General features: G+C 50.4%; 1 protein-coding gene across 2 annotated transcripts in view; it reads left to right on the plus strand.

Moving 5' to 3' along the window:
- septin3 (septin 3) overlaps positions 1 to 16,346 on the plus strand; it is a 95,956-nt gene that overhangs the window by 8,734 nt on the left and 70,876 nt on the right. For both annotated transcript variants that reach the window (XM_072588581.1, XM_072588580.1), the window contains exon 2: positions 13,774 to 13,968. In XM_072588581.1, coding sequence (XP_072444682.1) covers positions 13,806 to 13,968 — 163 coding nt within the window. In that variant the 5' untranslated portion in view covers positions 13,774 to 13,805. The remainder of the gene's footprint in view (positions 1 to 13,773; positions 13,969 to 16,346) is intronic.

Consider the following 16,346-nt stretch of genomic DNA (forward strand, 5'->3'; position numbering starts at 1 on the left):
GATATGTAGGTTTATGCGTTAGTAAGGGGGAAATGTAGAGTTATAGGGTAGGGGAATGGGTCTGGGTGGGTTACTCTTCAGAGGGTCAGTGTGGACTTGTTGAGCTGAATGTCTGTAGGGATTCTATGATTCTATGATCAAGCTCCCATTATATCTGAGGTAACCTTTTGCGCTGTCCACTCCACCTCCAATTATGGGTGTCATCTGCAAACTTGCTGGATCTCACCAGATTGAAGACTGCACTTCTACTGATAACATCTGAACTGTTGGGACCAATGAGCAAAAAGAACAAAATAACTCCCAAAGATAAAAGGTGGGCCAAAGGAAGTGGCATCATGTTTTACCTTATAGGAAATAGGGAAATTGTGTACTTACATTCGTGTTCTTGAGATCAGAATATAATCAAGGACATTAGACATGTACTCATTAGTGTTAAGAAGAATGAGCGGTGATCTTACTGGAAAACTAAGATTCTGGGGAGACTTGACAGGGTGAATGTTGAAAGGATGTCTCCCCTTCTCTCCATGGGTGACTCAGTGGTTAGCACTGCTGCCTCATAGCACTAGGGACCTGGGTTTGATTCCATCCTCGGGCGACAGTGTGGAGTTTGCACGTTCTCCACATATTTGTGGGCATCTCTTCCCATTGTCCAAAGATGTGCAGGTTAGCTTGACTGACCCTGCCAAATTGCTCATAGTGTCTGGGGATATGCAGGCTAGCTGGGTTAGCCATGGGAAATGCAGGGCTGAGGGGGTGGGTTTGGGTGAGATGCACTCTGGAGGGTTGGGATGGGCTGAATGGCCTTATTCCATACTGTAGGGATTCTATGGTTCAAATTTCTTGATTGCCAGGCTTCTGAATTTCATCCAGAACTGCAACAGTTCACAGTTACTGGCACCCACATCCTACATTGCTGAGTAACTCCCCGAGCACCACTCTTCATTCTCGTTCTCTCTGATCGAGACAGATTTCAAACTGCCCTGATTTGTTCCATCAGAACAATTCTCATCAGAATTTTCTCATCATTGTAATGATCAGGCTCAATCTCAGTGAGATTGTATCTCGGTAAGATCAGCCATGGCTCAATAACGATGTGATTGTGACGCAATAACGATGAGGCGTATCTCAGTAACGATGAAGTTGTGTCTCAGTAATGATTAGATTAGATTACTTACAGTGTGGAAACAGGCCCTTTAACCTAACAAGTCCACACCGACCCGCCAAAGCGCACCCACCTAGCACCCATTCCCTTACATTTGCCCCTTCACCTAACACTACGGGCAATTTAGCATGGCCAATTCACCTGAACTGCACATTTTTGGACTGTGGGAGGAAACCAGAGCAACCAGAGGAAACCCACGCAGACACGGGGAGAATGTGCAAACTCCACACAGGCAGTCGCCTGAGGCGGGAATCGAACCCGGGTCTCTGGTGCTGTGAGGCAGCAGTGCTAACCACTGTGCCACCGTGCCACCCACTAATGATGAAGTTGTGTCTCAGTGTTAATGAGGGTGTGTCTCAGTAAGATCAGGCTGTGTCTTAGTAACGGTGAGGCTATGTCTCTGTAACGATGAGGATGTGTCTCAGTAATGGTGAGGATGTGTCTCAGTAACGATGAGGGTGTGTCTCAGTAACGGTGAGGATGTGTCTCAGTAACGGTGAGGGTGTGTCTCAGTAACGATGAGGCTGTGTCTCAGTAACGATGAGGATGTGTCTCAGTAACGGTGAGGCTGTGTCTCAGTAACGATGAGGATGTGTCTCAGTAACGGTGAGGCTGTGTCTCAGTAACGATGAGGATGTGTCTCAGTAATGGTGAGGATGTGTCTCTGTAACGGTGACGATGTGTCTCAGTAACGGTGAGGATGTGTCTCTGTAACGGTGAGGGTGTGTCTCAGTAATGGTGAGGATGTGTCTCAGTAACGGTGTGGGTGTGACTCAGTAACGGTGTAGGTGTGTCTCTGTAACGGTGAGAGTGTGTCTCAGTAACGATGAGGGTTTGTCTCAGTAACGATGAGGGTCTGTCTCAGTAACGATGAGGCTGTGTCTCAGTAATGGTGAGGGTGTGTCTCAGTAACGGTGAGGGTTTGTCTTTGTAACGATGAGGATGTGTCTCAGTAACGGTGAGGCTGTGTCTCAGTAACGATGAGGATGTGTCTCAGTAATGGTGAGGGTGTGTCTCAGTAACGATGAGGGTGTGACTCAGTAACGGTGTAGGTGTGTCTCTGTAACGGTGAGAGTGTGTCTCAGTAACGATGAGGGTTTGTCTCAGTAACGATGAGGGTGTGTCTCAGTAACGATGAGGCTGTGTCTCAGTAACGGTGTGGGTGTGTCTCAGTAACGATGAGGGTGTGTCTCACTAACGATGAGGCTGTATCTCAGTAACGGTGAGGGTGTGTCTCAGTAACGATGAGGCTGTGTCTCAGTAATGGTGAGGGTGTGTCTCAGTAACGATGAGCCTGTGTCTCAGTAACAGTGAGGGTGTGTCTCAGTAACGATGAGGGTGTGTCTCAGTAACGGTGAGGGTGTCTCTCTGTACCTATGAGCCTGTGTCTCAGTAACGATGAGGGTGTGTCTCAGTAACGATGAGACTGTGTCTCAGTAATGGTGAGGATGTGTGTCAGTAACGGTGTGGGTGTGTCTCTGTAACTATGAGACTGTGTCTCAGTAACGATGAGGCTGTTTCTCAGTAACGATGAGGATGTGTCTCAGTAACGGTGAGGGTGTGTCTCAGTAACGATGAGGGTGTGTCTCAGTAACGATGAGACTGTGTCTCAGTAACGGTGAGGCTGTGTCTCAGTAACGGTGTGGGTGTGTCTCAGTAACGATGAGCCTGTGTCTCAGTAACGATGAGGGTGTGTCTCAGTAACGATGAGGGTGTGTCTCAGTAACGATGAGACTGTGTCTCAGTAATAATGAGAGTGTGTCTCAGTAACGGTGAGAGTGTGCCTCAGTAATGGTGTGGGTGTGTCTCAGTAACGATGAGGCTGTGTCTCAGTAACAATGAGAGTGTGTCTCAGTAACGGTGAGGCTGTGTCTCAGTAACGGTGTGGGTGTGTCTCAGTAACAATGAGGCTGTGTCTCAGTAACGATGAGGCTGTTTCTCAGTAACGATGAGGATGTGTCTCAGTAACGGTGAGGGTGTGTCTCAGTAACCGTGAGGGTGTTTCTCAGTAACGATGAGGCTGTGTCTCAGTAACGATGAGGCTGTTTCTCAGTAACGATGAGGATGTGTCTCAGTAACGGTGAGGGTGTGTCTCAGTAACGGTGTGGGTGTGTCTCAGTAACGATGAGGCTGTGTCTCAGTAACGGTGAGGGTGTGTCTCTGTAACGGTGAGGGTGTGTCTCAGTAATGGTGAGGATGTGTCTCAGTAATGGTGAGGATGTGTCTCAGTAACGGTGAGGGTTTGTCTCTGTAACGATGAGGATGTGTCTCAGTAACGGTGAGGCTGTGTCTCAGTAACGATGAGGCTGTGTCTCAGTAATGGTGAGGATGTGTCTCAGTAATGATGAGGGTGTGTCTCAGTAACGGTGTGGGTGTGACTCAGTAACGGTGTAGGTGTGTCTCTGTAACGGTGAGAGTGTGTCTCAGTAACGATGAGGGTTTGTCTCAGTAACGATGAGGGTGTGTCTCAGTAACGATGAGGCTGTGTCTCAGTAATGGTGAGGGTGTGTCTCAGTAACGATGAGGGTGTGTCTCAGTAACGATGAGGCTGTGTCTCAGTAACGGTGTGGGTGTGTCTCAGTAACGATGAGGGTGTGTCTCTGTAACAATGAGACTGTGTCTCAGTAACGGTGAGGGTGTGTCTCAGTAACGGTGAGGATGTGTCTCAGTAACGATGAGGCTGTGTCTCAGTAACGATGAGGCTGTGTCTCTGTAACGGTGAGGGTGTGTCTCAGTAACGAGGATGTGTCTCAGTAACGAGGATGTGTCTCAGTAACGGTGTGGGTGTGTCTCAGTAACGATGAGGCTGTGTCTCTAACGATGAGGCTGTGTCTCTGTAACGAGGATGTGTCTCAGTAACGATGAGGCTGTGTCTCAGTAACGATGAGGCTGTGTCTCTGTAACGGTGAGGGTGTGTCTCAGTAACGAGGATGTGTCTCAGTAACGAGGATGTGTCTCAGTAACGGTGTGGGTGTGTCTCAGTAACGATGAGGCTGTGTCTCTAACGATGAGGCTGTGTCTCTGTAACGAGGATGTGTCTCAGTAACGATGAGGCTGTGTCTCAGTAACGATGAGGATGTGTCTCAGTAACGATGAGGCTGTGTCTCAGTAACGAGGATGTGTCTCAGTAACGATGAGACTGTGTCTCAGTAACGATGAGGATGTGTCTCAGTAACGGTGAGGCTGTGTCTCAGTAACGATGAGGGTGTGTCTCAGTAACGATGAGGCTGTGTCTCAGTAACGAGGATGTGTCTCAGTAACGATGAGACTGTGTCTCAGTAACGATGAGGCTGTGTCTCAGTAACGATGAGGCTGTGTCTCAGTAACGATGAGGGTGTGTCTCAGTAACGATGAGGCTGTGTCTCAGTAACGAGGATGTGTCTCAGTAACGATGAGACTGTGTCTCAGTAACGATGAGGATGTGTCTCAGTAACGGTGAGGCTGTGTCTCAGTAACGATGAGGGTGTGTCTCAGTAACGATGAGGCTGTGTCTCAGTAACGAGGATGTGTCTCAGTAACGATGAGACTGTGTCTCAGTAACGATGAGGCTGTGTCTCAGTAACGATGAGGCTGTGACTCTGTAACGATGAGGCTGTGTCTCAGTAACGATGAGGCTGTGACTCTGTAACGATGAGGGTGTGTCTCAGTAACGATGAGGCTGTGACTCTGTAACGATGAGGGTTTAAGCATCATTTAGAACATAGGAACAGGAAACCAGATGTTACAGTTTTCAGTGATAACCTTTTCTTAATCGGCCCATTATAACACACACAGAAGGTAACTGACCTGGATCTTCTGGCCCAGAGGTGGGGACACTGCGATTGTGCTCCAAGAGCCCTCAGTTTTCAGTGATATTGCTCAGTGACCTAACTCAATAGCATTATTAAGCTTTAACTCAAACACCAATACCTCACCCTCTGCTCAGCCACATTGTCAGCATATTCTATATTTAGAGCATTTCTAAACCAGTTTAATTAGTATCAGTCTGTCAGCGTTTAATTTCCAAGTTACCTCTTATTTAGCATCAGTTGTTGCTTACAGAGGATAATTGTGTGTAGAAGTGATTCCTCATTTTGCTACTGAAAGCTCTGAGTCTAATATGTAGTCTCTATCCCTCGACCTATAGTCTGCAACACGTGGAAATAAAATCTCTCTGTTTGCCTTATGTATTTATTACCTCCTTAAGCAACAATAAAACTCTGAGGAATAGGATCCTTGATTGTCCCCTCTCTCCCTGTAGTTTAATCCTCGGAGTTCAGGGACCATTTCATCTCTCTTTGATGGAGGGTTGGCTCAGAATTGCCCACCAGCTGTGGCCTAACCGGGGATTTCTAGAACTGAACCATAACTTCCTCCCTCTTATGTTCTCTTATGTCCCGTTTTTAAAATTCTTCAGTCTCCGCTGCCTGGTCTTATTGCCCATCCCTAACTGCCCTCAGAAGCTCAGAGTCAACCACATTGCTGTGGGTCTGGAGTCACATTTTGCTGGTAACGCCAGTGTAGGAAGCTGAGACCTTATCGAGGTCAATAAAATCATGAGGACCATAGATACGGTGAATAGCCAATTCCTCAGGGTAGGGGAGTGCAAAACGTGCTCAACATGGATGAGTTGGGTTAAAGGGCCTGTTTCCATGCTTTATGTCTCTATGACTCTGAGTTTGAACTTAATTAATTGAATCTGGTATTGTCTTTAACAACAACTCTTGTTCAGTAATGCCCTTTAGGGAGTTAAACTGCCACCCTCACCTGGTCTGGCCTACAAGTGACTCCAGACCCACAGCAATGTGGTTGACTCTGAACTGCCCTCTGAAATAGCCTAGGAAGCCAGTCCCTCAAGGGCAGTTAGGGACGGGTAATAAATGCAGGCCTTGCCAGTAATGCCATGAAAGGGTAAAAACAACGTCATGCCTCAGAATGTGGGCTTACGGTCAACTGGGAAACAAGGCCGGGTTTGAGAAAGTTCGGAGTGAGGCAGTCCTCTGACAGAGAGCTCAGCAGCAAAGAGGAACCAGAACGTGGTGAGGCATGTGCAGTGTTACTCAGAGTGTATGATTAACATTGGACATCTCCACTTGGCAATGAGCCCCGGGAGGAATTGCTCTTCAGATCTGGTGAGCTGGAAAAGAGCAGTCTTAGCGAGCTTACAAATCAAAGCAGCCGATTCCTGCCCTTGTTTTCCCTTTCCAGCCTATCGTATCCCTTTGTGCTGTTGTGCCCACCTCCTTTCTCATTCATTCTTAATGCTTCTTTTCCTCTTTGAAATGGTCTGGCAGCTTCCAAGAAGGGACAGGGGAGGAGGGGAGGGTGTGTGTGTGTCTGTGTGTGTGTGTCAGATGTGTGTCTGTGTGAGTGTGAGTTTGTGTGTGAGTGTGTGTGACTGTGTGTGTGTGACTGTGTGTGAGTGTGTCTGTGTGAGTGTGTGTTTGTATATGTGTGTGTGTCAGTGTGTGTGTGAGAGTGTGTGTGTGTCTGTGTGTATGTGTGTGTGTGTCTGTGTGTATGTGTGTGTGAGTGTGTGTATGTGTGTGTATGAGTGCGTCTGTGTGGGTGTGAGTGTGTGTGTATGTGTGTGACTGTGTGTGTGACTTTATGTGAGTGTGTGTCGGTGTGTGTGTCTGTGTGTATGTGTGTGTGTGAGAGTGTGTGTGTGTGTGAATGTGTGAGTGTGTGTGCATATGTGAGAGCGTGCCTGTGTGTGTGAGTGAGTGTGTGTGAGTGTGTCTGTGTGTGTGTGAGTGTGTGCATGTGTGTGTGTGTGAGTGAGTGTGTGTGTGAGTGTGTGAGTGTGAGTGAGTGTGTGTGTGAATGTGTGAGTGTGTCTGAGTGTGTGTATGTGTGTGTGTGAGAGAGAGTGTGACTGTGTCTGTGTGTGTGTGAGTGAGTGTGTGTGAGTGTGTCTGTGTGTGTATGTGTGTGTGAGTGTGTGTGTGTGAGAGAGTGTGAGTGTGTGTATTGGGAGAGGTTTGTGGGTGGAGGGGAGAGAATGTTGTCACAGAGGAGAGTTACTCCCCTCTCATCGAGTGCCAACTGTTTCGAGAACTCCTCTGCTGGAGGACGTTGGAACGCTGTGTGCTGTCACTGATTGATTTAGTCACAGTCTGCTGACTACATGCTGATCACTTTCATTTTGTGACGATCTGGCAGTCTATGAGTGCGACGGTCTCAAATGTACGAGAGCACGGAATTTCATGGTCAGTCCCATTTGCTGCAGATCCCCTCCCGCCCCCCCAACCCCCGATCACTCCCCCATGAAAGGTATTTGCACTGACAATTGCTCCAAGTTCGGTATGTTAATGAGGGTCATCTAGACGACCCTGGTAAAGGAAAGGGCATTCAACAATGAGCTTTGATTGACAAAGGAAGAAACAGCGAGGGGCTTGGCTCTTACCTGCCCTCGGACGGGCCAGCTGTCACTCAGTTCAAGGGCAATTAGGGACGGAGCCTACAAATCTCAGCCTCACCAGCAATGCCCACATCTCAGGGATGAGTCATAGAGACCCTTCAGTCCATCTCGTCCATGCTGACCAGATATCCTAAATTAGTCTAGTCCCAGCACTTGGTTCATGTCCCTCCAAACCCTTCCCATTCATAAACCCATCCAGTTGCCTTTTAAATGTTGTAATTGTACCAGCCTCCACCACTTCTTCTGGCAGCTCATTCCATACACGTACCACCCTCTGTGTGAAAAGGTTGCCCCTGACGTCCCTTTTATATCTTTCCCCTGTCACTCTAAACCTATGCTCTCTAGTTGTGGACTCCCCCCACCCCAGGGAAAAGACCTTGCCTATTTACCCTATCCATGCCCCTCATAATTTTATAAACCTCTACAAGGTCACCCCTCATTCCCCGATGCTCTAGAGATAAGAGCTCCAGCCTGTTCAGCCTCTCCCTACAGATCAACCCCTCAACCCTGGCAACCTCCTTGTAAATCTTTTCTGAACCCTTTCAAGTTTAACAACATCCTTCCGATAGGAGGGAAAGCAGATTTGCACGCAATATTCCAACAGTGGCCTCACCAATGTCCTGTACAGCCGCAACATGACCTCCCAATATTAATCACTTCCCCCAGAAGCTGCAGGGATCTTGAATGTTCCAACTGTACTTTCGATGGTGTCATCGGAGAGTTGGATGTTGGATCATTTGTGCTGGACACATGGCTGGCTGGATTAGATATTTGACAGGGCGGGTTAGCTGAGCTGGGTGAATGAATTTTATCAGTCCAAAATGCCTTCTGTCACCTTCACTTACTTCTGAAGCTCTGAGTCACAACAGAGCAGAGAGATCGATGAGATCGGATTCCACAATGAGCGCTTCTACTGAACAGACAACTGCTTATGGGAACGGTGCTTTTGTGGATATGGTAGTCAAATTACTACAACAACAACCACCTGCATTGTTATAGAAGGTTTAACCATAGAATCCCTACAGTGTGGAAGGAGGCTATTTGGCCCATCAAGTCCACTCTAACCCTCCAAAGAGCATCCCACCCAGATTCATCCCCTTACTCTATCCCTGTAACCCTGTGTTTCCCATGGGGAATCCACCTAGCCTGGACATCTTTGGATTGTAGGAGATCAGAGCTGAAAATGTGTGGCTGGAAAAGCGCAGCAGGTCAGGCAGCATCCAAGGAGCAGGGCTTATGCCCGAAACGTCGATTCTCCTGCTCCTTGGATGCTGCCTGACCTGCTGCGCTTTTCCAGCCACACATTTTCAGCTCTGATCTCCAGCCCTCACTTTCTCCTGATTGTGGGAGGAAACCAGAGCACGCAGAGGAAACCCACCCAGACACGGGGAGAACGTGCACACTCCACACAGACAGTCACCCGAGGCTGGAATCGAACCCGGGTCCCTGGCGCTGGGAGGCGGCAGTGCTCACCACTGAGCCACCGTGCCACCCATAGTGGAATGTCCAGGAGAGTGGCATGTCCCAGGCTGCTTTGCGGGAAGTTACATCAGGCACAGCCTGACGAGTGAGATAAAGGGATCGTGAGCAGCAGGACTTTTATGGAGGGGGCAGGGAGGTGAAAGGGAGAAAAGCGCAGAGTTTATATGGCTGTAGACTGGCCAAGGATGGAGAGAAATACAGAGGGTGGTATGTGTATGGAATGAGCTGCCAGAGGATGTGGTGGAAGCTGGTACAATTGCAACATTTAAGAGGCATTTGGATGGGTATATGAATAGGAAGGGTTTGGAGGGACATGGGCCGGGTGCTGGCAGGTGGGACTCGATTGGGTTGGGATATCTGGGTCGGCATGGACAGGTTGGACCGAAGGGTCTGTTTCCGTGCTGTACATCTCTATGACTCAATGACTATAAATGTGCAAGAGCCTGGAATGGGAGGATTACAGAGGTCATAGGGTCATACGAAATGGGAGCAGGAGTAGGCCACACAATCCCCCCGGCCTGCTCCGCCATCGCAGAAGATCAGGGCTGTTCGGAGTTCATCCTTGACTCTGCTCCCCTGCCTTTTCTACCCCATCACCCTCTCAACCAAAGATCTCTCTGACGCAGCCCTGACTATATTCCATGATCCAGCCTGTATTGCTCACTGGGGAACAGATTAATAACCTTCGGAAAGAGGAATTTCCATCTCATCTGTCTTAAAGGGCGCAGTCCCATATTTTTCCGAACTGTGACCCCTGGTTATGGATTCACTCCCTGAGGGGAAATGCCATCTCAGCCTCCACCATGTCAAATCACCCCCGATATCGTTTATATTTCAACCTGGTTTCAGAGCATTTCAGAACTGCAGGAGGGTACAGAGATAGGGAGGGGTGTAGGGGCTGGAGGGGGTTACAGAGATAGGGAAGGGTGTAGGGGCTGGAGGGGGTTACAGAGATAGGGAAGGGTGTAGGGACTGGAGGGGGTTACAGAGATAGGGAGGGATGTAGGGGCTGGAGGAGGGTACAGAGATAGGGAGGGGGTGTAGGGGCTGGAGGGGGTTACAGAGATAGGGAGGGGGTGTAGTGGCTGGAGGAGGTTACAGAGATAGGGAGGGTGTATAGGGGCTGGAGGAGGTTACAGAGATAGGGAGAGGGATTAGAGGCTGTGGGGGGGTTACAGAGATAGGGAGAGGGATTAGAGGCTGGGGGAGGTTAAGGAGATAGGGAAGGGGATTAGGGGCTGGGGAGTTTACAGAGATAGGGAGGGGGTGTAGGAGCTGGGGGAGGTTAAGGACATAGGGAGGGATGTAGGCGCTAGAGGAGGTTACAGAGATAGGGAGGGAATGCATCGGTAATTTCAACTTTCCCAATATTGACTGGAACTTCCTAAGTGTAGATGGTTTCGATGGAGCCAATTTTGTCAGGTATGTTCAGGAGGTTTCCTTACTCAATATGTCGACAGACAGACGAGGGGAGAGGCCATTTTGGATTTGGTGCTCGGCAATGAGCTAGAACAGGTGTCAGATCTCGCAGTGGGAGAACTTTGGTGGCAGTGATCACAACTGCCTCACATTTACCATAGCCTTGGAGAGGGAAAGGAGTAGTTACCAAAGGATGACATTTAATTGGGGAAAAGGAAATTATGACGCTATCAGACAGGAGTTGGGAAATACAAACTGAGCAATTGTTCCACAGAAAGGGCACAGCAGACATGTGGAGACTATTTAAGGAGCAGTTGTTGCGAGTGATGCACAAATTTGTTCCTCTGAGACAGGTAGGAAGGGGTAAGATTAAGGAGCCTTGGATGACGAGAACAGAGGAGCTTCTCAGCAAAAGGAAGAAGGCAGCTAACGTAAGGTGGAGGAAACAAGGATCTAGCACAGCTTTAGAGGATTACAGGCTTGTTAGAAAGGAGCTCAGGAATGGACTGAGGAATGTCAAGAGGGAGCATGGGAAAGGCCTGATGGGGAGGATTAGGGAGAACCTGAAGGCGTTTTGCTCATACGTGAGGAAGAAGAGAATGATCAGGGAGAAGGTAGGGCCAATCAGGGATAGTGGAGGGAACTTGTGCGTGGAGTCTGAGCAGATATAGGGGAAGCCTGAAATTGGTTTTTTGCTTCGGTTTTCACCAAGGAAAGGGAACTTGTTGTAAATGAAAACTTAGAGGAGCTGGGACACAGTCTTGACCAGATCAAGATTGATGAAGTTGATGTGCTGGAAATTTTGGAAAACATTAAAAGATTGATAAGTCCCCAGGGCCAGACCAGATTTATCCCAGGCTGCTCCGAGAAGCGAGAAAGGAGGTTGCTGAGCCGCTGGTGAGGATATTTGCCTCCTCACGCTCCACGGGAGTCGTACCGGAGGATTGGAAGGAGGCGAATGTTGTTCCTCTTTTCAAGAAGGGGAATAGGGAAATCACTGGCAATTACAGACCAGTCAGTCTTACATCTGTGGTCAGCAAAGTGTTGGAAAGAATTCTGAGGGATAGGATTTATGACTATTTGGCAAAGCATAGTGTGATCAAAGACAGTCAGCATGGCTTTGTGAGGGGCAGGTCATGCCTCACAAATCTTATTGAGTTCTTTGAGGAGATGACAAGACAGGTCGACGACAGTCAAGCAGGGGCTGCAGTGTACATGGATTTCAGCAAGGCATTTGATAGGGTTCCCCATGGTAGGCTCATTCATAAAGTCAGGAAGTATGGGATATAGGGAGATTTGGCTACCTGGATTCAGAATTGGCTGGCTGACAGAAGGCAGAGAGTGGTTGTAGATGGAGAGTATTCTGCCTGGAGATCAGTGTTGAGTGGGGTCCTGCAGGGCTCTGTCCTTCGGCCTCTGCTCTTTGTAGTTTTTATAAATGACTTGGATGAGGAGGTTGAGGGGTGGGTTAGTAAATTTGCAGATGACACAAAGGTTGGAGGTGTCGTCGATAGTATCGAGGGCTACTACCGGCTGCAGCGTGACATAGACAGGATGCAGAGCTGGGCTGAGAAATGGCAGATGGAGTTCAACCTGGATAAATGGGAAGTGATGCATTTTGGAAGGTCAAACTTGAATGCTGAATATAGGATTAAAGGCAGGATTCTTGGTATTGTGGAGGAACAGAGGGATCGGGGTGTGCAAGTACATAGATCCCTCAAAGTTGCCACCCAAGTGGATAGGGTTGTTAAGAAAGTATATGTGTTTTGGCTTTCATTAACAGGGGGATCGGGTTTAAGAGCCGCAAGGTTTTGATGCAGCTCTACAAGTCCCTGGTGAGACCACACTTGGAATATTGTGTCCAGTTCTGTTCGCCCTACTATAGGAAAGATACAGAGGCTTTGGAGAGGGTGCAAAGAAGGTTTACCAGGATGCTGCCTGGACTGGAGGGCTTGCTTTAGGAAGAGAGACTGACTAAGCTCAGACTTTTCTCTCTGGAGAGAAGGAGGAAGAGAGGAGACCTGATCGAGGTATACAAGATAATGAGAGGAATAGATAGAGTCAATAGCCAGAGACTTTTCCCCAGGGCAGGATTGACTAGTACGAGAAGTCATAGTTTGAAGATATTAGGAGGAAGGTATAAAGGAGATGTCAGAGGTAGGTTCTTTTACGCAGAGAGTTGTGAATGCATGGAATGCGTTGCCAGTGGTGGTGGTGGAAGCAGAGTCAATAGGGACATTTAAGTGACTGCTGGACATGCACATGTAGAGCAGTGAGTTGAGGGGTGTGTAGGTTAAGTTACTATATTTTACATTAGGATTAAGTCTCAGCACAACATCGTGGGCCTAAAGGCCTGTTCTGTGCTGTACTTTTCTATGTTCTCTGTTCTAATACAGACTGAAGAGGGTTACAGAGATAGGGAGGCGGTGTAGGGGCTGGAGGGGGTTACAGAGATAAGGAGGGGGTATAGGGTCTGGAGGAGGTTACAGAGATAGGGAGGGGGTGTAGGGGCTGGGAGAGGTTACAGAAATAGGGAGGGGGTGTAGGGGCTGGAGGGGGTGACAGGGATAGGGAAGGGAGTAGGGGCTGGAGGAGGTTACAGAGATAGGGAGGGTGTGTAGGAGCTGGAGGGGGTTACAGAGATAGGGAGGGGGTGTAGGGACTGCAGGAGGTTACAGAGATAGGGAGGAGGTGTAGGGTCTGGAGGAGGTTACAGAGATAGGGAGGGGGTGGAGGGGCTAGAGGGGGTTACAGAGATAGCGAGGGGTGTAGGGGCTGGAGGAGGTTACAGAGATAGGGAGGGAGCATAGGGTATGGAGGGGGTTACAGAGATAGCGAGGGGTGTAGGGGCTGGAGGGGGTTACAGAGATAGGGAGGGGTGTAGGAGTTGGAGGAGGTTACAGAGATAGCGAGGGGTGTAGGGGCTGGAGGAGGCTACAGAGATAGGGAGGGGGTGTAGCGGGATGGAGGGGGTTACAGAGATTGAGAAGGGTGTAGGGGCTGGAGGAAGTGATGGAGGTTGGGAGCGGTGAAACCGCAGAGAGATTTAGCGAAAAAAATCATTTTAAGGGGTTTCCGGAGTAGAATTGGCTGTGGTTCAATCTTAGCTGCCAATCCCCCGGATTCTCCCAGGCCTTAAAATTCTCCCAGTCGTCCAGATTCTCCTAGTTACCTGGATTCTCCCAGGCCCCCAGATTCTCCCAGGCCCCTGGTGTTTCCCAGTTGTCAGAGCATTCCAAGAGAGGGTGGATTATCAATAAAACCTTGTGGTGATGTGGAATTCACACAATTTCCAATTTTTCCTTAGGTTTGGAAGAGGATAAAAAAGTTGGATCTGGGATGTCGGACATGGTTCAGGATCCTAAACCCAAGCCAGCCGTTCCCATGAAACCATCAGCAATGGGATCCCAGCTCCTTGGCTACGTGGGAATTGACACCATCATTGAGCAGATGAGGCGGAAGACCATGAAGACTGGCTTTGACTTCAACATCATGGTCGTGGGTGAGAACTGAGATATTGTACTCTACGCTGCCTTTAACCTTCCCCAAAGCTCCCTCTCTTTACCTGCTCACACGACAGAGGACAGAATTCCCGAAATTCTGCTAAGCCCTGGAGAGCATCCTCCGAACACAGTGAATGCCGTAAGCTACAGAGAGCTGTTCCGTAAAGGAAAGCAAACTCCGCAGAAGTTTTCGAATGGACTTAATGAAGAATGTAGGGCTGTCAGGGAGAATCCGGGGGATCTGGGAGAATCCGGGGGGACTGGGAGAATCCGGGGGGACTGGGCGAATCCAGGGGGGCTGGGAGAATCCGGGGGGGACTGGGAGAATCCGGGGGGGACTGGGGCAAACTGGGGTAACTGGGAGAATCCGGGGGACTGGGAGAATCTGGGGGACTGGGAGAATCCGGGGGGACTGGGAGAATCCGAGGGGGACTGGGAGAATCCGGGGGGGACTGGGGCAAACTGGGGAGACTGGGAGAATCCGGGGGGACTGGGAGAATCCGGGGGGACTGGGAGAATCCAGGGGGGACTGGGGGAATCCGGGGGGGACTGGGAGAATCCGGGGGGGACTGGGGCAAACTGGGGTAACTGGGAGAATCCGGGGGACTGGGAGAATCTGGGGGACTGGGAGAATCCGGGGGGACTGGAAGAATCCGAGGGGGACTGGGAGAATCCGGGGGGGACTGGGGCAAACTGGGGAGACTGGGAGAATCCGGGGGGACTGGGAGAATCCGGGGGGACTGGGAGAATCCAGGGGGGACTGGGGGAATCCGGGGGGGACTGGGAGAATCCGGGGGGGACTGGGGCAAACTGGGGTAACTGGGAGAATCCGGGGGACTGGGAGAATCTGGGGGACTGGGAGAATCCGGGGGGACTGGGAGAATCCGAGGGGGACTGGGAGAATCCGGGGGGGACTGGGGCAAACTGGGGAGACTGGGAGAATCCGGGGGGACTGGGAGAATCTGGGGGACTGGGAGAATCCAGGGGTACTGGGAGAATCCAGGGGGACTGGGGCAAACTGGGGTAACTGGGAGAATCCAGGGATCAAAGTTTGGTAGAAGATTTGTAGCTCGGGTGCTCGTTGTGGTTCTGTTCGCCGAGCTGGGAATTTGTCTTGCAAACGTTTCGTCCCCTGTCTAGGTGACATCCTCAGAATCCGGGGGAGCTGGGAGAGTCCAGGGGATCTGGGAGAATCCAGGGAGACTGGGAGAATCTGGGGGACTGGGAGAATCCGGGGGGGGACTGGGAGAATCCGGGGGGGACTGGGGCAAACTGGGGAGACTGGGAGAATCCGGGGGAGCTGGGAGAGTCCAGTGGAGCTGGGAAAATCCAGGGGATGGGGAGAGTCCAGGGGGACTGTGAGAATCCGGGGGCCTGGGGAAAACTGGGGGGATTGGGAGAACTGGGGGCCTGGGAGAATCCAGGGGACTGAGAGAATCCAGGGGACTGGGAGAATCCAGGGGAACTGGGGCAAACTTGGAGGACTGGGAGAACTGGCGGCCTGGGAGAATCCACGGGATCTGGTGCAAACTAGGGGGCTGGGGCAAAGTGGGGGGACTGGGAAAATCCAGGGGAGACTGGGAGATTCTGGGGGGATGGGGCAAGCCAGGTGGCTAGGAGAATCCATGGGACCGGGAAGATACGGGGGGCATGGGAGAATCCAGGGGACTGGGAGAATCCAGGGGGGACTGGGAGAATCTGGAGGATTGGGAGAATCCGAGGGGACTGGGAGAATCCGGGGGGACTGAGGCAAACTGGTGAGACTAGGAGAATCTGGAGGGGGCTGGGAGAATCCGGGGGGACTGGGGCAAACCGTTGGGCAAGGAGAATCCATGGGACTGGGAAAATCCGGGTAGGACTGGGAGAATCCAGGGGGACTGGGAAAAGCCGAATGACTGAGAGAATCCAGGGAACTGGGAGAATCCGGGGGGCTGGGACAAACTGGGGGGACTGGGAAAAGCCGAATGACTGGGAGAATCCAGGGGACTGGGAGAATCCGGGGGGCCTGGGAAAAGCTGAATGACTGGGAGAATCTGTAGGACTGAGAGAGTCCGGGGGACTGGGAAAAGCTAAGGGTCTGGGACAAACCAGCTTTGAAAGAGCTGGCACAGACACAATGGGTGGAATGGGCTCCTTTTGTGCTCCATTGTTCCGTGGGTCAACCTCTTATATTGATTCATTTTTGTGGGATGTGAGCGTCTCTGGGCTGGGCCCAGTATTTATTGCCCTGTCCCTAGTTGCCCCTTGAGAAGGTGGGGGTGAGCTGCCATCTTGAGCCGCTACAGTCCACCTGCTGTGGGTTGACCCACAATGCCCTAATGGAGGGAATTCCAGGATTCTGACCCAGCGACAGTGAAGGAACAGAGAGATATCTCCA

This window comes from Chiloscyllium punctatum, chromosome 18 (assembly GCF_047496795.1).
Source record: "Chiloscyllium punctatum isolate Juve2018m chromosome 18, sChiPun1.3, whole genome shotgun sequence".
NCBI lineage: Eukaryota > Metazoa > Chordata > Chondrichthyes > Orectolobiformes > Hemiscylliidae > Chiloscyllium > Chiloscyllium punctatum.